At 41.7% G+C, this 27,522-nt stretch overlaps 1 protein-coding gene across 2 annotated transcripts in view; it reads right to left on the bottom strand.

Moving 5' to 3' along the window:
* large1 (LARGE xylosyl- and glucuronyltransferase 1) overlaps positions 1-27,522 on the bottom strand; it is a 72,013-nt gene that overhangs the window by 22,997 nt on the left and 21,494 nt on the right. For both annotated transcript variants that reach the window (XM_085381430.1, XM_085381429.1), the window contains exons 4-8: positions 21,673-21,755; positions 11,085-11,208; positions 10,767-10,938; positions 3,266-3,370; positions 2,858-2,970 (exon numbers count right to left, since the gene is read on the bottom strand). In XM_085381430.1, coding sequence (XP_085237556.1) covers positions 2,858-2,970; positions 3,266-3,370; positions 10,767-10,938; positions 11,085-11,208; positions 21,673-21,755 — 597 coding nt within the window. The remainder of the gene's footprint in view (positions 1-2,857; positions 2,971-3,265; positions 3,371-10,766; positions 10,939-11,084; positions 11,209-21,672; positions 21,756-27,522) is intronic.

Genomic DNA, 27,522 nt, shown 5'->3' on the forward strand with positions numbered 1-27,522 from the left:
AATGGGAAACATAAAAACTATTTAACCATGTAATGAATACTACAATAAAGTGGGCTGACAGTCCATGGAAGGAAGTCATATAGCAGAAGGCAGATGGAAAGCTGAAAGGAGCCTGCTCCTTTTCCAAACTGCCTACCTTGTGGGAATTTTACTTAATGAAGGTTTAATTTAACTCTCATAACCATACCTCTCATCTAGACAAGCTCTGAATAACTAAACGGAAAAAGGATAACTTCACAAAGCTCTCAGTGTTTGCCCTGTGACTGTTGATGTGGAACAACTCAGAGTATGATAACATGTCTTTGTGACCACTGGCACATAGGTATGCCCAAGTGGACTGTGGAAACTGTGAAGACCACTAACATATACATGAAGAGTTCTATCATCCTGGCACAGGCACAATGCAGGACTCCAGTTATTTAGTATATTTAGTTTTGCAAAAGATCCAAACATTAAAGTTTCAGAGGAGAAAGAGTCTTATAAGTTTTATTTAGCTTGTAGGTGTCTTGAGTCAGCTGACAGTCACTGACAATCCAAGAGGAGAATGGATCCGGCAGTAGCTGAAGCAAAAACTCAGGTGTGGCAGGAGCTCATTGGTATGGGCCATTAGGTCCCTGTACAACTGTAGTGAAAGCTCTCGATCCAGCAGTAAGTCGGACCCTTTGTTATCAATTCTGTTCCTAAATTTTATGACTGACCAACATTTTTAGGTGAGGCAAGTGACTTTATAGGCAGTGACCTCCAGCTCCCACTGGGTGATTTGCAACCAAGTTTTAAAGCAAAAGAAATGAGAATTGCCACCTCTAAATCTGACACGATTGTTCTCAGATGGCAAAGGGCTGCATGCAGCTAAGGGAGGAATCGCTGTTTATTTTGACGTCCTATTTACTGAGCGAAGAGTGAAGCAGGTCACTGACAAGTTGAGGGAGGATGTCTATAAATAGACAGCTGCCTCTGTAAACTGGACCCAGATAAGCGTGAGAAAATGGATGAAGGTTAAAACTATATCTTTTGAGATACAATGTAAAGCTGGGCATACACTGTGCAATTTTGGCCCATTTTGAGCCGATTTTTCAGTCGTGCGACCATTTTGGGGATCGGCCCGAGTTTCGCCTTAATCGTGTGTTGTGCATCGTGTAGTACATAGGTGTCAAACTCTGGCCCGCGGGCCAAATTTGGTCCGCAGCCTAATTACATTTGGCCCGCGAAGCCATACCAAATTACTATTAGAGCTGGCCTACTGGTATTATACAGCTAATATATATATTGTTTAGTATTAAGCTTTGCTTGTTCCATATTCAGTTTTTCAGCTAAACTTATTTGAGTCCATAAGAAAAGATTCATTCTTATATCTGGAGGAAGATTTTTTTTTCAATAAATATTAACGTTAGCCCGCGACTTTGTTTCATTTTGAATTTTGGCCCACTGTGTATTTGAGTTTGACACCCCTGGTGTAGTATATGTGGGGTAACAAGAAACGATTAACACCTCACGACCAGCTCCCGATCATCAATCGTTTGGTCGTAAGAAAATCAAACATGTTTGAAATCCTGTCGTGAGGCTGTCACTGCAGCCTCTCACACTGCGCACGCGCAAACACAGAAATGAAAGTGAAAAGACGGAGCAACACGGCAGTGCAGCGTATGATGGAGGCACAACTTGTAGAACTTTGGCAAGTTCATCTGGGTCTTTTCAATGTGGCCTCACAAAATTATCACGACCACAACAACCATGAAAATAGTTGGATCTATACATTGCTGCTCAGTCACAGCTGCCTGATCAATGTTTTTCATTAGCAATTTAGCAAAGTTGATGGTGGTGTGTGTGTGTGTGTGTGTCTGTGTGAGTGAAAGACAGAGAGGGGGAGCGAGAGGCACATTTTGTGTTATAAGCTTCATGTTATGGACGCACAGTGTGAGCACTCAGGTCGCATCAGATCAGGCCGTATAGTGTGAGACGCTGCATCGTGACCTATGAACTTCTAACCCCTGCGACTCAATCATACAGTTTGAGCAGGAGCTGAATAGCGCGACTGAAAAAATTGCACAGTGTGAGCCCAGCTTAAGACTAACGCCTGATTTAGACTTTTGCAGGGAACCTTTACCATTACGTGTTCATGTTCTAGTGTTTCAACTATGATGTCAGCCAATTAAAAAAAAAGAAAAATGCTGGTACTTTTCTCTCCCAGGTCCCTACTCTTTGCTGTGGCCAGTGAATTTTTGGGGGTTTTTTGGGGGGGAAAAACCAATAGTGGATCACTGACCTTCAGAACCATTTTCCAAAGGGGGGGAAACCCAACCTCTGACCCCAAAGGGGCCAGAGTTGATTTTGTTTTCCAGTAACTGCTGTCACATCATTTTGTTGTCAACAAATTAAAGAAACATTTGAACAGTTCAATCATCAATATCCAACATGTCATTTTTTGTACAGTCTATAACCTTTATTGACTGCAACATTTGATGCAACGTACTCATACTAATTATACACAACTGAAAATATTTTTTTAATGACTTTTATTATAATGGCAGGTTTACCCACCAGTCCCAACCTCCTTTTCCTGGTGATTTCATCCAGTACCAGAGTGAGATATTCCTATTCAGATTTTAACTGTCACTGAATGCAGAGTTGTCAAATTTAAAGGACATTTTTATATTGGTGCAGCACCATAATGCTGTGCTGTCAGTATATGAAAGCACAACAGGTTTATTTAATTATGTAAGTCCGAAAATACTACTTTCAAATACAGCTGTTTTCACAATTTAAATGACACAATTGTGATGTGAGCTATGACAGTGTGTGTGTGTGTGTGTGTGTGTGTGTGTGTGTGTGTGTGTGTGTGTGTGTGTGTGTGTCTTACCTGGTCTGCCAAGGAAGTGGACAGCATGCTCATTAGTTCCCTTTCTGCAGTCAGTCTCCACATCTGCTCCCATCTGAGCTTTCGCAGACGATCCAGGAGGAGCAAAATAACCCCTGTAAAGTGGACACACACACGCTCAAACACACACACACACACACACACACACACACACACACACACACACACACACAAAAAAGGTACAAACAAAGATGGTAGCTTAAGAAACAGAGTGATTGGCGTCTAGCTGGTCTTAAGGAAGGCCAGCTCTTCCTTAAGACCAGCTAGACGCAGTGCCAGAAGTGTTGTTTCTCATTCACATTTTCTCATTTTGTTTCCTTTCTTAAATTCAGTCATCTAGACTTTGCTTTACACAGCTAACATGCTAAAAGCAGGTTATAAGGTACTCACCAGTGTTAAAGCCTCTGCCCAGTGCTGGCCAGGGTCGATGGTTCTTCCACAGGTTCCCCAGATACCAGTCACTCTGGTTCTCTACCAGACCTAGAACTTGCTGGCCTGCCACACACATACATATCATGACTGTTCTCACTTGTTTTTTGTTTGTTTTTTTTGTCTCAAACAAGCACCTTTTTATCTCCACAACCTGCAATTCATTCAACTCTAACCTGCTGCACAGTGGCTGCAATGTCATTAGTAATTACTGATTTGTAGTATTTTGAGGAAAAAAATAAAGGCATTTCATAAGGGATGAGGACAAAACATCATGATTATATTGGGAGGAATAACTGTATGCCACAGTCCTGGATCTGGTGACCCAGTGTTTGTGTTTTTTGATTTATATAATATAATATTCTTTGATTATTGTTATTCATGGTTTTGGTTATCTTTATTTCTTAGGTTCATAGTGATCTTAGTTCTTCCTCAACTTTTATCTAGCCTGCGTATAGTCGGTGTTCCTTGTTTCATGTCGAGACACCCTTGTCTCTATGTTCTGCATTTCCTGTGTCTCCCTAGTCAGTCGTGTCTCCATGTCTCAGCCTCAAGTCTGCATCTTTGTGAATGTCTCATGTTTTCTGTCTCATTTTGTTAGATTAGCTCCAGCTGTGTTCCCACCTGTTTCCCATCCTCTCGTTACCCCTCTGTGTATTTAAGGTTTGCTGCTGGATGGACTGTGTATCTCCCCTGAGGGTTCTACTTTCCCCATTTCATGCCGGTTATTTTGCTATGAGCCTATGTTTTAGTTTCTTCCCAGTTTAGGCTTTGTAGTTTATTCGTTGTCTCTTTTCATGTTGCATTTGTGTCCTGTTCCGCTGCTAATAAAGGCTCACTTTTGGTTTAAGTCCGTCCAAAGCGTCTGCATTTGGGTCCAATGTCTCTCTACTCCGCACTCCGAGTTCAGCAAGACTTTGAAAGGACGTATGTAGATTGTTTAGATAAGAGAATTTATAGAAACAATCTGCTCGTTTCTAGAGCGGGTTGATTGCATCATTTGAGAAAGTGTTTCAATAGCAGTAACAGTAGATTAAAACTGCATGAATGACATAACATGAGCTTAATAGTGGAGTGAAAAACTGTTGCCTCAGAGCAAGAAGGTCTTGGGTTTGAATTCACTATCTGGCCGGGGCTTTTCAGTCGTTGTGTCCATGGGCAAGACACTTCACCCCTTGCCTACTGGTGGTGGTCAGAGGGCCCGGTGGCGCCAGTGTCCGGCAGCCTCGCCTCTGTCAGTGCGCCCCAGGGTGGCTGTGGCTACAATGTAGCTTGCCATCACCAGTGTGTGAATGTGTGTGTGAATGGGTGGATGACTGGATATGTAAAGCGCTTTGGGGTTCTTAGAGACTAGTAAAGCGCTATATAAATACAGGCCATTTACCATTTTTCTGTGTGGAGTTCTCTCCTATCAATTGTCTCTCTGCAAGAAAGGTCACCAAGCTGGAAGCTGGACGCATCAGTAGCAGCAATGGCGTGTCCAGCGGGGTGGCCTGGGGGGGCACAGGCCACCCCCCAAACCAGACTGGCCACCCCAGGTGCCACCCCAAAGGCCAAACAATAAAATTCAATCAAATATCAAATGTCCGATTATGTTTTCACGGTGACGCTCAGATATCCGAGTGTAAGTGAATGCAGCATCGCTTCTGCGCTATGCGCATCACGTTAGCAAAGGTAGGAGAGCCAAGCGCGAAAGATGGCACTGCAGGAAACAATTTTTCGGTGAAAGAAAATGAGGACAGAATAAATGTCCCGGTAAGTAATATTAAGTTTGTTGAGTTTAGTAAACTTCGGCGAAATTAGAATACCAAGGAAAAAATAACACTTAAAGAATTATTGCAGCTGTGGAATATTTCAGACAGTATGCTACTGAGGGCAGCTAACATAAGAGTTATGAGTTATAAGATATAATCTAAGTCGTAACATTGCTGTATGGAGCTGCAGATTTGGTTGCAGGTTAACATAGCTGGACTGGCCATCGGGCATACCGGGCATATCCCCAGTGACTTATTTTTTATTTTTTTTGTAATGGCATGAACAATGAGAGGTGGTGGATTGGCCAGATGCAGGTCGATGTGTAGAAATAACTCCGTTGTTTGGTGGTGGCTATGGCGGGGCTTCCACAGAGGCAACAGGTGGATGAGGGAAGGGGAGGCAGGAGGAGAGACCCGAAGCAGCCACCAGTCCGAGTGTCAGGTGAACTGAACTTCAGGTAAGAAGTTATGACCTGCAGTCTATCTGGGTCAGATATAAACCAAGTTTAGGTGGAGTTTATTTTCATGTTGCTGACTTTTTACTGTCAGTTGCAATAACTCATACTGCGTTCTAGCCAGTTTGACGGAGTTTTTATACAGCTGGGTGGGTGCTATGATGTTACTGATAGTGAACTTTATTTTATTCATAAGGTTAGTAGAGTTGCCAACGGCTCCTTAAAAAAATGGAATGGTCCCTCATTCAGAGAAAATATTACGCGTTTCGTATTGAGCTGAGAAGAGACGCAGTTTGTCCCGGACTTTAGCTAGAATGGAAAAAAGACACAAAGCTGGATTTATTCTGTCTTTATGCTGCACAGCTGCCTCTTCTTCTCTCATTCTCTCCCCCTCCCTCTCCTGTTGCTACTTCAATCATGAAACTGATCAATGATCAGCTGATCGGCTTTTCTCTCTTGTTTATCGCCCACTTTGCGCCAGAAAGAGGAAACCAGCGGATGTCGCGCTAAACAACAGCAGCACGTTTAAGCTTGATCAGCTGTTGTTAGAATGTATTTAATATTAATTTCTAGTATCAGCTGATGTTTGCTGGAGCCACAGCTGTAAAGCTGCTGGTCATGATGTCTGTTTAGATATGTGGTGAGAGGGAAACATGAAGATGAAACCAGGAGATGTCCTTACTGAATCATCAGAGCTGAACAGGTGATGGAGAAACAGGTTTACCTTTTAGGTGACAGGAATGAGTTGAAGGGAAGTTATGAACTGTTTCCGAGAGACAAATAACCCCAGGATCCTTTTTTATGTAGCTGACAGCTGGTAACTGTGCAGGGGCGGGTCTAGCAAAGTTTTGCCAGGGGGCCAGGTAGGGCATTAACAGGGAAAGGTGGGCACAAAGAAATACTTTTCTTTCTTATTCTCATTTAAAATACCTAGTTTTTATTAAATAATTATCTAAATCTTACAACCAAAGTTTTTATCTGACGTAAAATGTATAGAAATCATACATATACCAACAAGACTGTACATCACTGTCACAACAGGGTTTGTTTTCAGTCAAAGGCTTTATGGCTTTACTACCTGGTGGGTCAGTCTGTAGTAAAAATGCCCAATTTTTTTGTCCCAGTCCAGCCCTGCAGGTTAATACTGGCAGTGTCACCATGCCAGCTGACTGTATTTTATCATCAGCCAGTGTTGTTCTTGATCAATATTACCAAAGTTTACCATAAGGCAGCATAGAAAGTATTTACTTGCTTTCAGGTTTTATTCAAATGTTAGTCTTTTCAGTTGTTTCCCCACTTTTTTCCTGTTTCAAAATCAAACACCAGTTTGTGAGAAGATTATCTTCTTTTTTTAACAGGCAGATAAAGTTTTGCATTGGCATTGGCTAATTTGTCAATTGTTTGTTACAAATGTTCGTATTTTAATTTTCAAAAATGTTTTTGCCCAAAACATATGTGCACTATATGTCAGTAAAAACACTATGCAAATATTGATGTCCTTGAATGCTGAGTAAACACTGACAAAGCACTGATTGTATCTCTTGTACTTTATCAACGCAGTATCTAAAAACTTTGCACCGTAGTGGTTAAAATCTCATTCTAATAAGAGTTAAAAGTGCATTTGGTTATTAGGTTTATAGGATTATTGAATTATGGTTAAGGGTTGGTAGAATTTTTTTTTTTAAACATTATCTGCCAATTAAATCTGCCACCCTTCTCCAAATCTGTGCCCCTACCTGGCCCCCCCCAACAAAAATTTTCTAGACATGCCACTGAGTAGCAGACACTTTAGGGTCAAATATCATAACATCCAGATCCAATAGAAACCTAATCATATCATAAAACCAGCTTTTATGTTAAATTCACAACAAAGTGTCAAAAACTTTAATTGCTGCCTCATAAATGGAACCACGCTGCAATAAAAAGAAGCAAGAATTGAATTCACTCATACATTTAAAGCTTTTGAGTCACTGAACAAAAAGTATAAAGACAGCAAGTGGGTGGAATTAAATATAACTGGGAGATTAAGAGAAGAGAGGAGGAGGGGAGTATGCGGGCTTTAAGGTGAGAGATTACTGAAGGAAGCTGGGCAGAGATAAAGGTTGAGGAAAGAGGCAGTGGGAGCCTGGAGAGAAGAGCATGGGTGCAGTGGTGGCAGGTTTAATGAAGGCTATAAGGAAGATTAATGAGAGCTTATTGCAGCAGGCAGCAGAGAGCAGGGTGCTCCTTTACAAAGGCTACGAAACAAAGAACGCAGATCTGCCTGAGCAGGATAATTAGAGCTCAAATACAAAAAGCTATAGTTTATAAAGGTTAATCAAACTGGATGGCCACAATATTTGTATGAAATTAGTTGAGTTCCAAGTGAAAAAAACCCCCACAGGGAACAGTTATTCAGTGTTAGACTGCATCATGAAATACATCAAAAACAGCACTGTCCGAATGTTCCTACAGCAAATCAAATCAAATCAAATCACTTTTATTGACACTGAACTAAGCAGGAGTGTGAGTGGTAGTGACAGAGACAGGGCGCAGCTCTTTGGCCCAATTACTCACCCTAAGAGGTGTAATCTAGCTGTAAACCCAAACACTCAAACTAAAATAAATTAATGTAAACTTATTTTTTAAAAACACTCCTACTAAAATGGTAAATGGCCTGTATTGTATAGCGCTTTACTAGTCCCTAAGGACCCCAAAGCGCTTTACACAGCCAGACATCCACCCATTCACACACACTACTAACTCAAATAGCTTAGGTTCCTGTAACATTTTTCAACATATTATTTTTAATGAACTTATTAGCAGTGTTGGTCAACTTACTAGAAGATAGTAATTAGTTACTAATTACTGATTACTTCTCCAAGAAAGAAATCCCATTACTTTACTGATTACTTATATTCAGAAGTAATTAGTTGCGTTAGTACTCAGTTACTTGTTAAAAATATGATACACAACCTGAATACGTAATAAAACAATAGACCTTTCAACCCAATTCTATTTTTTCTGCATAATCCATCATATAAAATTAATCAAATGAAAAAAGTCTCTTTTTAAAATTTGTTTTACGAGTTTTAATGTTTACATTTTATGCACATTGCATTAAGCAAAAATTATATGTAGCTGTCTTTGACTTGAAGAAATTTGTTTAACATTTAAACCTGTTTTCTGCATATTTCAAAAATATAAAATAAAATAATTTTTTGTGTTTACACTCACTCTTTCAAATAGATGCAATTAAAACACAGCAAAGATTAAATAAAATCAAAGATTCAGCTGCACTGAGTCCTGTTGCTCTTAAATCTATTTTCACCTGTTTAGCAGGAGTGGGGCGGGTGGAGGTTTGCCCGGTACTGTAGCAGTCATGTCAGTGGGGGGATCTGGGGGTTTCTCTGTGAATTTCACATTCCTGTGGCAGTGTGCTCGGTGTTTGCTCAGATTTTCTTCCCACGCACAGTTCACAGCAGACGCTAAGGGGGCAGGGATAGCTCAGTAGGTAGAGTGGTCGCCCCATGATCGGAAGGTCGGGGGTTTGAATCCACTGAACGGCTACCCTGAGGTACCCCTGAGCAAGGTACCGTCCCTACACGCTGCTCCCCTGCGCCTGCTTAGTGGCTGCCCACTGCTTCACTGAGTGAATGGATCAAATGCAGAAAGTAATTTCCCCACAGGGATCAATAAAGTACACATTATTAATGTTTCTGTCCCTTTTTACAGAATCAAACTCAAAGTAATGTAGTTACTTTTTTACGCTTTACAAAATCATGGTTTGGTGACGCAGTAACGCAGCGTGCTTATGAGAAAGTAACAGTCATCTAATTACTTTTTTCAAGTAATGAGTGAAGTAAGGGGTTAATAGTAATCCCTTACTTTACTCATTACCTGAAAAAGGTAATCAGATTACAATAACACGTTACTTGTAACTTGTAATGTTTCTGCGTTGCCGGCTGGTACATATGTACATTCAGATAGTGCACCTTATAAATCACTCCTCGTTAGTTTGTGGTCAGGAAGTGGAATTTCTTGCAGATTCCGGGGCCACTCATTCTGTGTTATGCTCAGATTCTCTCTTTCCACAGGCTGTCTTAAGTGAGAAGTTCACTCATTCTGGATTTGCATCAGGAACCGTTCAGAGGGAAAATTTCACCGTAGCCCCGTCTTGTGTAGAAGGGCAGGGGCAGAAATTCAGACACGGGTCTCTGTGGTCTGATCTGTGTCCCGTCAATTTGCTTGCCAGAGACTTAATGTGTAAATTAAATATAAATTGCATCTCCTGCCATGATGTTATTACACTAACGCAATCAAACTGTGATCATATGATGGTGAAATATTGCCCCGTGATCCTGGCTTTCGCTTATGAATGGAAGCTGGGAGGAGGGTCGCTTGTTGAAGAGCTCGCGGCTGCATGCCTCCAGAAGGCCCATTCTCCCAGCAGTTACATTAGACTGGACAAACATGCTCAGCATGTAGAGCTCTGTAGTATCCTCAATATACTGAAGCAGGTTAGGTATCCAAACAAAGAAGAATTCCCACATTTAGAATAAGAAGAACAGAACAGGCCAGTGCACATACTTCACAGAACAAATTATAGGTGCACGTCAGTGAAACTAATCCAGTATATCACATCTTTTATGAAGGTAGAACTGGAGAAGTGTTGATTAAAGAATAAGAACATTTTGGAGGTTTTAGTTTGCGATGCTATTGAAGTGCATCACACAGAGAGGTTTTTCTGTTACTCTCACTGATATGAGGATGCTTGACATTTTCAGTAGAAACAATAATAGCAACGTGTCTGGACAACAGTTTCTATAACAAAACTAAGCTTTTTACATTTCATAAAAGTGGGAACAGAGGAATGTTGTATGTTTAGTTCAACTAAGTTTTATTTATTCTTACCAAATCCCAAAAGCAGTCACCTTGTGGCACTTTATTTTCTTTATCATTATTCTTTTCTCCTTCTTTTAGCTGCTTCCTTTTGAGCTTGCTATGCTGGATCATCTGTCTTCATCTCACCATGTCCCTGTATCCTCCAGCCTCTGCATACATTAACCTCCTCTGAGGTCTTTCTCTTTTCCTCATGCTTTCAGTCCATGTTAACCATCTGTTGTTCAGTATATATCCACTCTCACTCCTCTGCATGTCCAAATTATCTCAGCTTTGCATTTTTAAGTTCAGAGTTCAAAGACTCTACAATAATACAGAGAAACACCAAACAGGGAGGGGCGGGGCCATCTGAGAGAAAAGGAGTTGCATTACCTTTGAACTTGTGGAAGACGGCCCAGAGTTCAGCAATGTCAGTGGCAAAGGTGATGTCTGTGTCTAGAACGATGACTCTCTGTAGATCTGATGGCAGGGTCTTTGTCAGTACCAGTTTCATTAGCCCATAAATCCCAGAGTAATGTTTGTTAGGAATCCATGAGACTTCGGACTGAAACACAAGAGGAAATAAGGGTTGGGATCATTTACTGTTAAATAGAAATAGCTCATAATGTTTCGCATTAAATAAAGCAGTAGCCATGAGATCATTAAGCAGCCCAATCAGTAAAGCAGGGTGATGGAGTCTGTGTTCCCCACCTTCAGCTCATCTGCGTCATAGAAGTCCACCCTGACGGCAGGAACCATCCATGTATGAAACAAGGAGGACAGGATCTGCTGAGCAATGGAGTCTGTGATGAAATGGAAATGAAGGGGATTCCGCCTGTAGACACACACAAATACCAAGCTCCAATGAATTCACGGCTTTTACTTTTACTTCCTGCATCATATCACAAAACATTCAGTACATGCACAGTGGGAGTTTGGAAAGGACAAACTGTCCATTTTTACAAGAAACTTGAAATAAATTCTGCAAAACGTCACCAATGTGCCCATAATCCACATATGTGTTTCTCATATTCTCTGAAAAATGTTCATCACACATCATGATGTCTAACACACAGATGGCATATTAAATGAGCAGCCACATTTTTTCATTGCGTTTATTTACATGAGCTGTCCGCTAGGAGAATAACCATTTTAGCAAAGTTTGTGAGAGATTGAGTTTAATAAGGCACAAGACGTACAGGTACAGGAATGGAAACTGTTTTCACATCCATTTCAAAATGCACTCATCTTTCCTGTTGTCTTAGAACCCAATCTTTTCTTGTTTAGCACATAAATATAAACTGTACTTTTCCTGGTCAATAAGACTATGTGATATGCTTGAGAACTCCAAAACAAGAAAACAAGTCCAGTTGTTTCAGCTTCAGCATTAATAAATGCATGTGTTATACCCTAAGGCTGCAAGAGACAGACATGGCACACTGATGGAGAGATGATAATCTTACATCTCATTTCAGCTCAGGGAAGAGGTGTGAGGGATGGGGGTATAAAATAGGTGTTCAGGACTTCCGAATCAGGTCACAGGAAAGTGACACTAAGCTGAGGATGTGAGCACCCGGGGGTGTCTTATGCTGATTGACTTTGTGTATCAATGTGTCAGCTGCACTGGCTCAATAAGCACTGAAGGCTGGGAGCTGTCAGAATGTATCAGAACCCAGAAAATCAGAAAAGCTGTCAACACAGCAGTGCACATTGAAAAGACCTTCACATCCTTTGGATAAACAGCAACAAGGTTTTGATGGGACGATTAGAATTGTGCTAAAAATAAAGTGTCACGTACATCTGATTATAAAAACTATTAGGCTGTAGTGACCCATGACAATTTCATCCTCATGATGCAACGGCGTTTTCTTGTGGATTTGGTGAAAGACACTAAGATCCACTGTGCTCATATCTGCTCAGAGTGAAGGATTATCCTAAACTACAACAGATGGTGTGTGTGCAACTGGGGCACCTTTTCCCCTCTCAGTGCCCAAACAGTCAGACCATTGGCTGTCAGCCTCACAATATCCTATACGACTGTGCTTCAACATATCTAATATATCTGTTTATTTACAGTTTTTTCTGATTGCTTAAGCACATTTATTGTAACTATTGGCTAATTTTGCAAAACTCTTCACACAAATAAGAAAACCTGTCACCCAATCATCAAAACATTGTAGTTCTCTTGCAAAAGCAAACACAGCTAGATTAACTCTTCACACCTTCGTAAAAATAGTGTTTCCGTATCAAACAGTACACACAAGCCATCATCTACTAAGCACACAATGCGCCAACTGCACACTGATGGTATGAATACAAAACACATCTGGCTTTTGCTTTCTCTGTGCACAAGGTAGGCTATGTCAGTTTGAGCTCATACTTCTGTCATAGATCCATAAGCATAGAGGGATCCAAACTTCAAGTACTGGTGTTTATTCAAACACATCAAAACAAACACAAGTGTTTATTTCCAAGTATAGGATTATTTGCAATCTGGGTTACTTGGTCTGCAGTGAACATGCTTCCTCTGCCCCCAGCATCTGGTCATCTAGCAATTCTGTAAAGTAACAATTTCAGTATTTTTACATCAATGGTATTGGTGTGTTTCTCATTGGCATATGGCAGTGCTACAAATCTTTGTGCGAAGTGACTGTACTGACCGATTCTCATTTCAAGATGTCCTTATGGTACTTGCTACAGTGTAGCGGCTCGAGTTAGGCTGGACCCGTTGGCCAGCTACCCTCAGGGTCATTCCACGGTTGATTACATGGTCCACTATTGTAGCTCTGATGTCATCAGCAATTCTATTTCTTACTCTTCCTACCCTTCCTCTCACCCCTCCTCATCTTCCTCTCCTCCCTCCTCGTCTTCCTCTTGCTCCTCCTTGTCCTTGTCGTCCTCTTCATCCTACTTCTTCACCTCCACGTCCTCTTCCTCGGCCTCCTCTACTTCTCACTCTTTCTGCTCCCTCCATTGTACTCCGCACACACAGCTTACCTGTATTATAGTGCTTAGGCTGATTGCAAAGTGAACGAATTATCTAAAAAGGTTTTCACATGTGAAAGTGTGCCAGACAGTTGGCAAATTAGTGTTAATGATAGCCATACATGTGTATACTTTTGCTAGCAGTGTGTTGGAAATTTGGTAATTGAGTGTTGTGCAGTGAATTGTGCCTACAGTTTTGCAAAGTGTGTGTTACAAAATTGCAAACTGAGTGCAAAGCAGTTTTTGTGCTTTTAGTTTTGCAAACTCAGTGAGTGGTTTTGCTATAAGTCTGAATAGTTTTAGAGATTGTGCTACAGGAATCACAGTTAGGGTTTAAGCATTCAGAAAAAACTGTAATATACTCGACTGACTGCTTCTGCTGTGTGGTGTGCCAGTCTACTGTACATTTTTAGAAGTTTAAATTTACATCCACTTCTCTTTTAAACCGCCCCAACTTTTCTGTGAGAGACCCTCACTGAAGATGAGAGCTCAAGTGTGGTAGAGCAGTTTTCAGTGCAAGAGACTACAGTTTCCAAAGTAAGATCAAGACCCTCATCGTGCTCTTTTAAGATATTCAACAATGACAGAGAAAATTTAGCCGAAACATCAGAACCGTGGTGCGTAAAAGAGTCCCATCTTGTGCAGGCTCAAACCTGCACCAAGACAATGCTCACTCACTGACTCAACCAGCCATCACCTTTGGCCTTCTATAACTTCCTTGACCTTCAGTGTCACAGTGGCCATATTTATATCAGATAAGGCTTTTGATTTTATAGATCTGTTCTCAGAATCTTTTGATCATACCTCATTACTTGTAACACTTTTGGAAATGGTAACTAATTAGAAAATAGATATGTAGGGAAGGTATGGTAGTCATAGTTAAAAGTAACAACTGTTGAATGGGCATACATTGTCCACATTCATTTTTCAAAAATTGTTCAGCCAAACCTCTTGCTTAGAAAGCTTTTTTTTGTAGACCTGTAACAACGTCAGGTTACTATGGCAACAGTATTTACTTTTTCCCTGGTGCAGCCCTTGAGGTTATCTGTCTGGAACAGGCCACTTTAGCCTTAAAAAACACAAGAGTGGCTCACAGTCACAGATGTGTGACTGAGATGACCACACAGAAATATATTCGCTCTCACTGACATCGAACAGAGCCAAGAGTAGGAAAAACTCTCTGAAACTGAGTGCTTCGAGCAGTCTGAAGCCTGAGCTGCTAGGTCATAGAGATTTCCTGCACGCTGACCTCAACTTTTTGTATTTGTCTTAATATTAGCATACACCATTGTAATGCAGGGTGGATGTAGCTCAGGAAGTAGAGGTCATGCATTCATCAGAGTGTGACAGAAAGCACTTATGTGTAGTAAAAAACAAAAGTGCTTCTATGAGTGGGTGAATGAGGCATGTTGTACAAAGCGCTTTGAGTGCTTGTCACACTTTATATAACAACCAGTCAATTTATCTTAGCTTACGTGTCAGAAAATAGCAAAGACAAAATAGGCTCATTTTGAAACTGATGACATTATTTTTCTGCTGAGGTTGTATTATTGAGACAGGACATATACAGTTGCTGCTGAACAGAAGACAATGATAAGAACCTCCACTATGTGACAGAGTGCAGCATAAAAAGGCCATCTCTCAGGAGTGACAGCATCAGTCACACAGACAGGCTCTTCTACAAGGCTCTCCATCATTTAGGCAAGAGATTCACTGGTAGCAAAAAATTCATTTGCTAAAACATCTAGCGGCAGAAATTAAGCGGCAGAACAGTAAATATAAAGAATGAAATGGCACACATCTTTAAGCTTGTTTCACAGGGAATTAATAGCATATTCAATAATGAATTACAAGGTGACAATAGAGGGAAGAAATACCAAAATTAAGTAATTTTGTTTAAATCTTGTCACAAGGTCAGAGTGGATCTGTTGATCAGTGTCCTAGATGCTGTTCCACATTTTGATTCACCAGGATTCCCTACACAGTCAGAACAATCCAACAGGATGACTGCTCAGGCAACTGTCTGCTCAGGAGGAGGATCCATCATGTTTTCACTTCTTTAGTGAAGGGGAGCCCAATGAGTTGTCTTTGACGTACCAAGTATGTAGCCAGTCATTTATATAAAACACAATTAGGCAGAACGGTCATGTTGATCTAATGATGGACACTTCTGTTTCTGACTTGGAGAAGACTCATAAAAACTCAAGAGCCTTCTTATTCCAGCTTCAGATGTAGTTAGACATTTTGGACCCAACGTGCCACCAACTACCTACCTGCAGTTGTTAGACTCTGCATTTGGCACAGCTGAGGATGGGGAGGAACTGTTGGTGAGGTTCATGAACACGTAGCAAGATTATTATGGCTTACTTGCATCGCTTGCAGGTGGCATTGACCGCATTGTATATAGGGGAGGTATACAGCCACAACAGGTCAACAAACACTTCCTGAAACAGTTTTACAGTGGCTGTTGAGACCATGACTTGCTTGCTGTTCTGCAGATAGAACTTAAGAATCAAGAACCCCCATCACTTGCTGAGCTTTTGTGGCTGCTGCGTACTGCAGAACATAGGCAAGAAACAGAAAGTAGTTGAATAAAACTGCACCTCTGTACTACAAAACTGAAGGTTGTCTCCCATAGACAGAATGTTCAGCAAGTGAAATACAGGCTGAATCTGCATCAAGCGACATCAGCAGGTTAAAAAAAATCTGAAAAAGCTGACCTGAAAAGCCAATTGATTTCCCTCATGGAACAAATGAAAACCACAGCTTCTAAGAAAGAACAGATACAGAAAGATGAAACTAAAAAAACCTGACCATGCAAAGACCAAACCAGGGCCCTCTTACACAGCACCTCTACTTTAAAGCCAAAACTGTGGTAGTGTTTTCATTGTGGAGAGGATGGTCACATTGTGGCCACGTGTGAGTCAGATTCAACTCATGCCTTGGTAGCTGCAAAAAAGAAGGAACTAAGAATTGTCAGCAGTTATGGGAACGCCAGCAAAGGAACACACCTTCATTAAACTGAAGACATTCCCTGTCGTGAGACAGATGGGAAATGCAACGGGTCAAACACATATGACTGATAAGAAGTCTAAAGTGACCGCTAAGAAGTGTGTGATATTAACATTGCATGCTGAGCGAGGTCATTTCAAATTACCCAAAGGTTTGATAGGGGTAAAAACTACAGCACAGGTTCAAATGGAGGGCAATTGTGATAGCTGCATAATGGATACAGGCTCCCAGGTTACCACAGTTCCCGAGTCTTTTTACAATCAGAACATGCCACAACATGAGATCAGAGCAATCCTTGAGCTTTTGGAGGTTAAAGAAGCCAATGGCTAATCTATGCATTATCTAGGCTACATTGAGATTAATGTTGTATTCCCCAAGGACTTTTTGGGTGCTGAGGTTGAAGTTCTCACACTTGCATTAGTGGTTCTAGATGACTTGACTTTGGGAGATCAGGTAAAACACTGCGTAAGCTGTCTGATGAGATTCCATTTAAGCACAGTAAAGCTGTCCAAAAGCATTTGCAAGAACAGCCAGGTGTAATCAGGGAGTCCACGTCACCATTCTCTTCGCCCATAGTGGTGGTGAGGAAAAAGAATGGGAACATATGTCTCTGTGTTGATTACAGGAAACTCAATTTGCAGACAGTGAAAGATGCTTACGCGCTCCCGAATTTGGAGGAGACCTTCTCCACGCTGAGTGAGTCCCAGTGGTTCTCTGTCCTCGACTTAAAATCTGGCTGGCCATCCCTCCCTAGTTCTGCTGGGGGTTTCTTCCTGTTAAAAGGGAGTTTTTCCTTCCCACTGTCGCCAAAGTCCTTGCTCATAGGGGGTCATATGATTGTTGGGTTTTTCTCTGTATGTATTATTGTAGGGTCTACCTTAAAATACAAAGGATCTTGAGGTGACTGTTGTTGGTGATTTGGCGCTGTATAAATAAAATTGAATTGAAATTAAATCAATACCGATCCTATCACTATGGGACTTGGTACTGCCTTGTATCAGGAGCAGGAGGGTCAGATAAGAGTCACAGCATATGCTAGCAGGGTTTTGTGTAAGCGTGAGTCTCATTACCATGCCCACAAATTAGAGTTTTTAGCCCGAAAGTGGGCAGTTACGAAAAAACTTTGTGATTACCTTTATGGTAGCCAGTTCAGTGACAGTAGTCCTTTAATACACTCAACAAAAATATAAACGCAACACCTTTGTTACTGTTCCCATTCCCCATGGGATGGACGTAGAGACCTAAAATTCATTCCAGATACACAATATAACCATCCCTCCCAAACAGTGGTCACAAATCAGTCCAAATGTGTGGTAGTGGGCACATCTGCTATATTGAGATAATCCATCCCACCTCACAGGTGTGCCACATCAGGATGCTGATCTGACATCATGAGTAGTGCACAGGTGTACCTCAGACTGCCCACAACAAAAGGCCACCCTGGAATGTGCAGTTTTTTGCGCTATTGGGGGTCTGGGGACCCAGAACCGGTCAGTATCTGGTGTGACCACCATTTGCCTCATGCAGTGCAACACATCGTCGCATGGAGTCTATCAGATTGTCAATTGTGGCCTGTGGAATGTTGGTCCACTCCACTTCAATGGCTGTGCGAGGTTGTTGGATATTCGTGGGAACTGGTACACGCTGTCGTATACGCCGGTCAAGCACATCCCAAACATGCTCAATGGGTGACATGTCCGGTGAGTATGCTGGCCATGCAAGAACTGGAACATTCTCAGCTGCCATCTGCCCTGAACAATGTGAACCATGATTCATCCGTGAAGCGCACACCTCTCCAACGTGCCAGACGCCATCGAATGTGAGCATTTGCCCACACAAGTCTGTTACGGCGATGAGCTGGAGTCAGGTCAAGACCCCGATGAGGACGACGGGCATGCAGTTGAGCGTCCCTGAGATGGTTTCTGACAGTTTGTGCAGAAATTGTTTGGTTGTGCAAACCAATTGTTCCAGCAGCTGTCTGGGTGGCTGGTCTCAGACGATCTTGGAGGTGAACCTGCTGGATGTGGAGGTCCTGGGCTGGTGTGGTTACACGAGGTCTGCGGTTGTGAGGCCGGTTGGATGTGCTGCCATATTCTCTGAAACGCCTGTGGAGACGGCTTATGGTTGAGAAATGAAGATTCAATGCACGGGCGACAGATCTGGTTGACATTCCTGCTGTCAGCATGCCAATTGCACGCTCCCTCATTGCTTGTGGCATCTGTGGCATTTTGCTGTGAGACAAAACTGCACATTCCAGGGTGGCCTTTTGTTGTGGGCAGTCTGAGGTACACCTGTGCACTACTCATGATGTCAGATCAGCATCCTGATGTGGCACACCTGTGAGGTGGGATGGATTATCTCAATATAGCAGATGTGCCCACTACCACACATTTGGACTGATTTGTGACCACTGTTTGGGAGGGATGGTTATATTGTGTATCTGGGATGAATTTTAGGTCTCTACGTCCATCCCATGGGGAATGGGAGCAGTAACAAAGGTGTTGCGTTTATATTTTTGTTGAGTGTATATGCAGTGAGCTATCGTTGGCTAGCAGCACTTTCTATGTTTAACTTTTAGCTTCAGTGCAGAGCTGGAAAGCTGAATTCTGATGCAGATGGTCTTTCAATGTGACCACATCGAAAACTGCTCAATGACACTGTTTCACAAAAAAGAGCAGGAACGTACATTCAGTGAACAGTGGTTCACTGAAACAGATCTGTCTGGTCAAGGAATCACAGTTGGCCCAGATGTGGTACCAGCTATCTGTGAGAAGCATCTCCTTGGCTGTAATCCAAGTGAAAACACAGACGTGGAGTGTGCGTTCACCCTAGTACACTCAGCCTTGTCTGTAGCTGCTATACCAGATGAGTTTGTAAATGAAGATCAGTGTGATGATTTACTAGTTATTCCCCACATGCCAGTAAAGCAGCTAAGAGCCAATCAACAAGCTGACCCATGTTTGAGGGAAACCATAGCTCAACTTGAGACTGGGAACAAGGTTTAACCCAACTTTAGAAAGCAACTGCCTGATATCCCCTTGCTAATTAGACAATTCAGTCTTCTTGAGCTACACAATCAAATACTGTACCGGACACATCAAGTTGTTGATTCTGTAACCTGACACACTGTTCTTCCGGAACAGTTTCGAGATGCAGTCCTCCAGAGTCTCCATGATGATATGGGAGGCTTACGCATTGTACATACTCTCAACCTCGGTGAGAACAAGATTTTGCTGGCCAAGCAGATGTTGAGGGAAAGATTTTGAGAGAAAAGATTAAAACCTGTTAACACTGTGTTCTGAGAAAGTTCCTTCCTGAAAGCGCTGCTCCTTTGAGCCTATCATGTTCAAAGGACCAAAAGAGCCTGAGTAATATTAAGGACATTTTTGTACTTACAGACCAGTTTATTAAGTAAGCCATTGCAATCCCAACACCAAACCAAAAAGCTCAAACAGCCAATTGTCTGTGGGGTAATTTCATTGTCCGCTATGGGATTCTTGAACATTTGCACAGTAACCAAGGGCCTGACTTTGAATCACACATCATCAAAGAACTTTGCAAAATCATGGGTGTTCACAAAATACATACCACACCCTACCACCCTACCAGTGGAAACACTGTGGACTGTTTTAATAGGACTTTGCTGAACATGTTTGGCACATTGGAAAACAAAGGCAAATCACAGTGGCATAGCTATTCGAAACTGTCGGTCCATCCGTACAATTGTACAAAGAATGATGTAACAGGATTCTCATCTTATGAATTAATGTGTGGTTGTCAAACCAGATTGTCTGTTTTAGTGCATGCTGTCTGCCTGAGAGGGAAATATAAACTTGCTGAGTGGGAGTCAGATGTTTATGTTGCGGTAAAACAAGATAGAGATCTCCCAATTTACACCATAAAACCTGAGAACAAAGAAGCTTCTTGGCGAACTGTTCATCAAGTTCTCTTACTCCCGTGTGGCTTCATCACACCAACTGGGGAGAAGCCTGTTACGACAAAATTCAAGCACAAGCCAATAACGCGGTTATCAGCTAAATAGTATGATGAGACTGAGCCTTCTGAGACAGAGGAGGATACCATCCGGCTTCATGAGAGGCTTCCCAAAGAAACCACCCAATTCACCACAATATATGAGGTTCCTAAATCATACTTTGATAGAGCTGATAGTGAGATAGTGCAGCCAAGTTTAACTGAAGACTGCTTAGGCGTCGATGACACAGTGATCAGAGAAAACTTGTTTCATGATAATCCAGAGACCACTGTAGAGTGAAAAACACTTGACTGCTGATGCTCCCGAAAATGAAAGTGACTTAGCAGACATGTCCACTTTCTAGGGAGACGTTCTCCGAAGTGGAGAAGACTCTAACATTGACCCTAAGGACATTAACAACAAAGATTCACAGCAAAGTGTGGAAGGTTAAAAAAATGGACACTATTAGGCATTCAGTCAGAAGCAGACTTCAACCAGAAAGACTGCAGCACACCCACTTGGGAAACCCACTGATATCTATTGTGCAATATTTATTCCAAGGCTTAAGCTTAGCTTAGCTTAACAGAGCAAAGTTTCAAAAACTCACCAGGGGCTATTCCCTCAAGTGGTGAAGTCACAGCCATTTCTGATGGAAAGTGACTTGCATTACTTTAGGAGAACAAAACTAACTCTGGTTTCATGACTGGTGAAATGTAAAAACATTTTGAACTTGTCATTTGTACAATACAATAAAAACAGAACTTGAATTTAAAACTAATTTTGTTCATGCTTCATTCCTCAAGCAGAAATGTTTATAGATATTTGTCAGTTAACTATGGTTAATGTGCATTTGAAGTAACTCTGACCTCGCTCTTAGGTCAGATTTTTTGATTTGGAGATCAAAGGACTCAAAGTCCCCAGAGAACTTCGAATTTTAGACCTTCTGGAAATCCACAGAAGGAGAATGATCTTCCATTGCAATGGATGTCGTGCCACAGCCCATATGGAACTCAATCTTGCAGTCCGATTGCCTGAATTGGGTTAGGGTTAGGACAAACTGTGCAAACCGTACATCAATCGTTAGACCGATTTCACACCAATAAACTGCTGAGATCACCTGACAGGCCTGAACTGGATAACACTGATAACTAAAAGGCCCGGGTCTTACTTTGGTATCTAGTCTACTCTATCAGAATACATCAATTTGTTGGAAAACATTATTATAAACTAATCAGTGTGTATATATGAGTACACAAAAAGAAAAAGAAAAAAAGATTTATACTCCACCAAGTCTGTTATTTTAAGAGAAGGAGAAAAGATTTGCTGTACCTGTGGAAGAGGACAGATTTAACCAGCGTCACCACATCTCGACTTGCGTTGTAACCTGCACATACAATGGCCACATGGATGGTCTGAGGAGAAAATGACAAAGCGATTAAGAAGGAGAGATGTGCACAGCACAAGGAACAAAGTATAACTGTGAATTGGCTTAGTAAAAGAAAAAGAAAACAGTGATTGTGTGTTGGAGCATTCATTAACTCATTCCACCTCAATCCAAAGGGCAATTATAGTAACTGTCAAACAAAAGTTCTCAAACGTGTATAAAACTCAACTGTAAGATGAAGCTTTGTAAAATCGAATGAATTTTTAATGAGAAGATTGAGGAAATAGATTTGATAATACTTTTATGATACTATACTATATACTCATATGATAATATCTTCATACATTTAGAGCAGATATTCTAATAATTCTCAAATATATGTTGATTTCACAACATATAGTTGAACAGATGGCTGGAAGTTCTCCTTTATGATATTTTGGTAGACGGCAGAATTCATGGTTCCATTTACCACAGCAAGTCTTCCAGGCTCTGCAAAAGCAAAACAGCCTCAGACCTTCACACTACCACCCCCATATTTTACTGTTGCTATGACACTCCTTTTCTGAAATGCTGTATCACTTTTATGCCAGATGTAATGGGACACACAACTTCCAAAAAGTTCAATTTTTGTCTCATCAGTTTATATTTTCACAAGAATCTTGGGGTTCATCAAGATGTTTTCTGGCAAAACTTAGATGAGCCTTTATGCTCCTTTTGCTCAGCAGGGGGTTTCATGTTGGAACTTTGCCATGCAGGCCATTTTTGTCCAGTCTCTTTTTTATGGTGGAGTCATGAACATTGACCTTAATTGAGGCAATTGAGGCCTGCAGTTCTTTCAATGTTGTTCTGGCTCTTTTGCAACCTCTTGGATAAGTCGTCTCTTGGATGAGTGGGGTAATTTTGGTTGGCTGGCCACTCCTGGGAAGGTCTTTACATCGCAATAAAAAGCCCATTGAAACAACTGCTGCTGTGATTTGGTGCTATATAAGTAAAATTAGAATCAGAATCAATCAGAATCAGCATACATTATTAATCCCTAAGGAAATTGTATGGTTATGGTTGCTCCCTGTAATGGCCAAACCCGTGGCCACACTCTAAAGTCGGTAACTTTTGTATTTTCATTCTTCATTTGAACATAGTAATGAAGAAGACATTTTAGTTGCCAATAACTTCATTGATTGGTTTGGATACATTTGTTCTATTTGTAAGCGCGCACATTTAGTTTACTTATGTATTCATACTACTTCATTTCTTTGCTTTCTGACTAACCTTTGTCTTTTTATTTCTTACCTGCCATCATCCCTGGGAGTTGCTGGACAAAAGATGGTAGCTAGGGTTTGAAACCATTAACTATAAAGGAAGATAATTGGACCACACCACCACTTCCTGCTGAAGGGGGGAATGTGTGTTTTCTTTACTTTAAAAACAAAGTATTTGTATTTAATTAAATATTTGAGTTTAGGGTTTAATGGGGTTTTTTGATTTTCTTCTTTAGTGTTTAGTTTATTAACAAACTAGATTGTACTGCATCGGTTGTGATTTATGATTGTGTTTTGTTTGTTACCCCTCATGTGTCACAATGGTCTGATCAGCCATTATACAGTGGGGCAAAAAAGTATTTAGTCAGCCACCGATTGTGCAAGTTCCCCCACCTAAAATGATGACAGAGGTCAGTAATTTGCACCAGAGGTACACTTCAACTGTGAGAGACAGAATGTGAAAAAAAAATCCATGAATCCACATGGTAGGATTTGTAAAGAATTTATTCGTAAATCAGGGTGGAAAATAAGTATTTGGTCAATAACAAAAATACAACTCAATACTTTGTAACATAACCTTTGTTGGCAATAACAGAGGTCAAACGTTTACTATAGGTCTTTACCAGGTTTTCACACATAGTAGCTGGTATTTTGGCCCATTCCTCCATGCAGATCTTCTCGAGAGCAGTGATGTTTTGGGGCTGTCGCCGAGCAACACGGACTTTCAACTCCCGCCACAGATTTTCTATGGGGTTGAGGTCTGGAGACTGGCTAGGCCACTCCAGGACTTTCAAATGCTTCTTACGGAGCCACTCCTTTGTTGCCCGGGCGGTGTGTTTTGGATCATTGTCATGTTGGAAGACCCAGCCTCGTTTCATCTTCAAAGTTCTCACTGATGGAAGGAGGTTTTGGCTCAAAATCTCACGATACATGGCCCCATTCATTCTGTCCTTAACACGGATCAGTCGTCCTGTCCCCTTGGCAGAAAAACAGCCCCATAGCATGATGTTTCCACCCCCATGCTTCACAGTAGGTATGGTGTTCTTGGGATGCAACTCAGTATTCTTCTTCCTCCAAACACGACGAGTTGAGTTTATACCAAAAAGTTCTACTTTGGTTTCATCTGACCACATGACATTCCCCCAATCCTCTGCTGTATCATCCATGTGCTCTCTGGCAAACTTCAGACGGGCCTGGACATGCACTGGCTTCAGCAGCGGAACACGTCTGGCACTGCGGGATTTGATTCCCTGCCGTTGTAGTGTGTTACTGATGGTGACCTTTGTTACTTTGGTCCCAGCTCTCTGCAGGTCATTCACCAGGTCCCCCCGTGTGGTTCTGGGATCTTTGCTCACCGTTCTCATGATCATTTTGACCCCACGGGATGAGATCTTGCGTGGAGCCCCAGATCGAGGGAGATTATCAGTGGTCTTGTACGTCTTCCATTTTCTGATGATTGCTCCCACAGTTGATTTTTTCACACCAAGCTGCTTGCCTATTGTAGATTCACTCTTCCCAGTCTGGTGCAGGTCTACAATACTTTTCCTGGTGTCCTTCGAAAGCTCTTTGGTCTTGGCCATGGCGGAGTTTGGAGTCTGACTGTTTGAGGCTGTGGACAGGTGTCTTTTATACAGATGATGAGTTCAAACAGGTGCCATTCATACAGGTAACGAGTGGGGGACAGAAAAGCTTCTTACAGAAGATGTTACAGGTCTGTGAGAGCCAGAGATTTTCCTTGTTTGAGGTGACCAAATACTTATTTTCCACCCTGATTTACGAATAAATTCTTTACAAATCCTACCATGTGGATTCATGGATTTTTTTTTCACATTCTGTCTCTCACAGTTGAAGTGTACCTCTGGTGCAAATTACTGACCTCTGTCATCATTTTAAGTGGGGGAACTTGCACAATCGGTGGCTGACTAAATACTTTTTTGCCCCACTGTATATACCCTTGTATGTCATTTCATGTTTTAGGTCAATTATGTATGTTTGAGCAGTCATTTGGTTTGTTAAGTTTGCAGTCTGTGCCTAAGTTCAGTTTTGTTTCTTTGACCTCTTTTATGAGCTCAACATTTATTAGTCTTGTAAATATAATTTTGGGGGTTAAATAAATGGAAACTATATTTTTCTAATAATTCCTGGGACGACTCCTGTTTTTTCAACTCGGTCTATCACACTCCCAGACAATAAGGACAGTAACTGAACTAAATTAAATAATACATCATATTACAGAGTTGCAAAATATAACAAATAGATCTTGTCTATATATAAATAGGTCAATTATAAATATACAGAATATTACAGAGATTAAATTGTACTCTAAACTTAAAAACTTTATTTTCACTGTAGAGGATGTGTAAATATTTGTGCTGTCAGCATTAACCTCGTTAAAATGACGTTACCGTTAGCGTTGTTAACGCGTTGACCCTGTGCAGCCCCACGCACAGAGTGATCCGCGTTAACTCGCTAAAGGAGATTTGCCGCGTTAATGCAGTTATTGTATTAACGTCTGTAAACGACCACGGCAGACCCAGTGGCATTTTGCTGCTTTTATTAATCCCTACACGGTTGCTGTACATTCGCACTCAGAGCTGCAGCTCTCCCGCTTCCAGCTCAACATAACACCAACAACCCAACCACAGGACCCAGTACAATATTTAGTTCGGCGGGGCGTGATTGCGGATGCCGCGCAGGTGCGTCCGCCTCCTCTGCACGGCACCGCAGGCCACGCCCCGCCACAACGTCATTTTAACGAGATTAACGCTGACAGCACTAGTAAATATTAAGGGTGTAACTATTAAACTGTACAGTGCATTAGATGGAGGAGTTGTACAGAGAAATAAGCATTGTCTGAGAAATGTTAAAAGACTAGCTGCCCCAGAAAATAGAAACGACTCTGGCCCTTCCTGCACAGTGTAGTGGTCTCTTTAATCCAATCCAGTTTATTATCACCGAGGTATTTATAGTCCTACACAATGTTCACATCAACTGCATGGACTGAAACAGAGTCGCAGTTTTCCTGGTCCTGCTAACATCCACAATTGGTCCTTTGTGGTGTCCCTGTGTTGCTGATCACCTTGCCATACACAAATGTTGAAGACGCACATATTGTGGTCATTCATTTGGGTAATTAACAATCCTGGACACAAAAGAGGCATCCACCTGCATCGCTATCGGCTTATCACCCAAGAGGGTTGGTCTGATAGTTCTGAATGGACTGGAAAAGGGGATCCTGATGTGACCTGACAGTAGGTCGAGCTGGTCAAAGACGAGTCTTTCCAGGGTCTTCATGATTTGGGATGTCAGAGCCAAAGGTCTGTAACCCTGGGGGCCACTGGGACATGGTGTCTGTGGTACCGGAATGATGTCTTCCACAGCACCAGGATCCTCTGCCGACTCTGACTCATTTATGAAAGACTCCACAACACTGGAGGGCACAGGCCTTGAGGACACGAGGACTCACCCCGTCTGGTCCAACAGACTTGTCTAAGGGGAGTCTTCTCATTTGTCTCTGAACCTGGCTGAAAGTAATACCTGGGGGAGGGGTGTCAGGACTTTTACAGGAAGCTATGGTGCAATGTGTAGAGAGAGTGGCGTGGCTGTGGATCGCAGGCTGACTACAGGTAAGTCAGTAGGGGAGTGAGCATTCACTGCAGTGTTGAATCTGTTGAAGAACACATTCAGCTCGTTGGCACTGTCCTCATTGTCCCCAGCTCCTCTGCTGTTGGATGGGCCTGAATTAGGTGATTCATGCCATGTCACGCCTCTCTCATGCTGTTCTGCTGGAGTTTCCACTCCAGCTTTCTCCTGGAGTCGTCCTTACCCTCTATGACCTTGTCCTTCAGTAGTGCCTGAACCATTCTCACCTCTGTTGCCCATTCTGAAATTCCTCTTCTTGTCATTGAGGTGAGCTTTTATGATTTGAAGCCTATTTTTTAGCAATATCTTATTTAGCAGTTTAGTAGAGAATATAAATAAAAAAATTAATTAAAAACAGTTCAAACAAGAAACAGACAAATATGTCGACTGCCAGACCATGAGAAAGTTCAACAAGAAGAAAAGGTACAGAAACAGAGGTTATAGTCACAGTAGGAACCCTCGGATAAACAAATGAATTAGCAAATCACTCTACAGAAAAAGCTGACATAAAATGAGTTGACATAAAGTGCTCTTATAAGCGCAGATTGATGTTACACTCAGCCAATAAAGGCCACCACATCCTCCCAAATTTGTCTCTAGTACCAACTGTATTTAGTTGAAGCTTTTTCAGTTGTAGAACAGACATCTCATTGAGCCAGTGTTCAAAACTTGGTTGGGTAGCTGACTTCCAAGTCAGTAGGATGAGTTTATTTGCCACCTCCATCCCAAGGTGCACAGCCATCTGAATATAGAGCGCCAGCTGATGTGACTCGGAGGAGCATCTAAATATTGCCAGATTTTGATTTGCAATGTTATTGCAATGTTACAGAAAAATTATCCAGAAAACCACTGAAACACTGCAGACCAGAATGCGGTTAAGAGTGGGGCAAAACC

The sequence above is a fragment of the Rhamphochromis longiceps genome, linkage group LG15, assembly GCF_057381845.1.
Source record: "Rhamphochromis longiceps isolate RC_006_pf linkage group LG15, R_longiceps_female_GT1.1, whole genome shotgun sequence".
NCBI classification, from domain to species: domain Eukaryota; kingdom Metazoa; phylum Chordata; class Actinopteri; order Cichliformes; family Cichlidae; genus Rhamphochromis; species Rhamphochromis longiceps.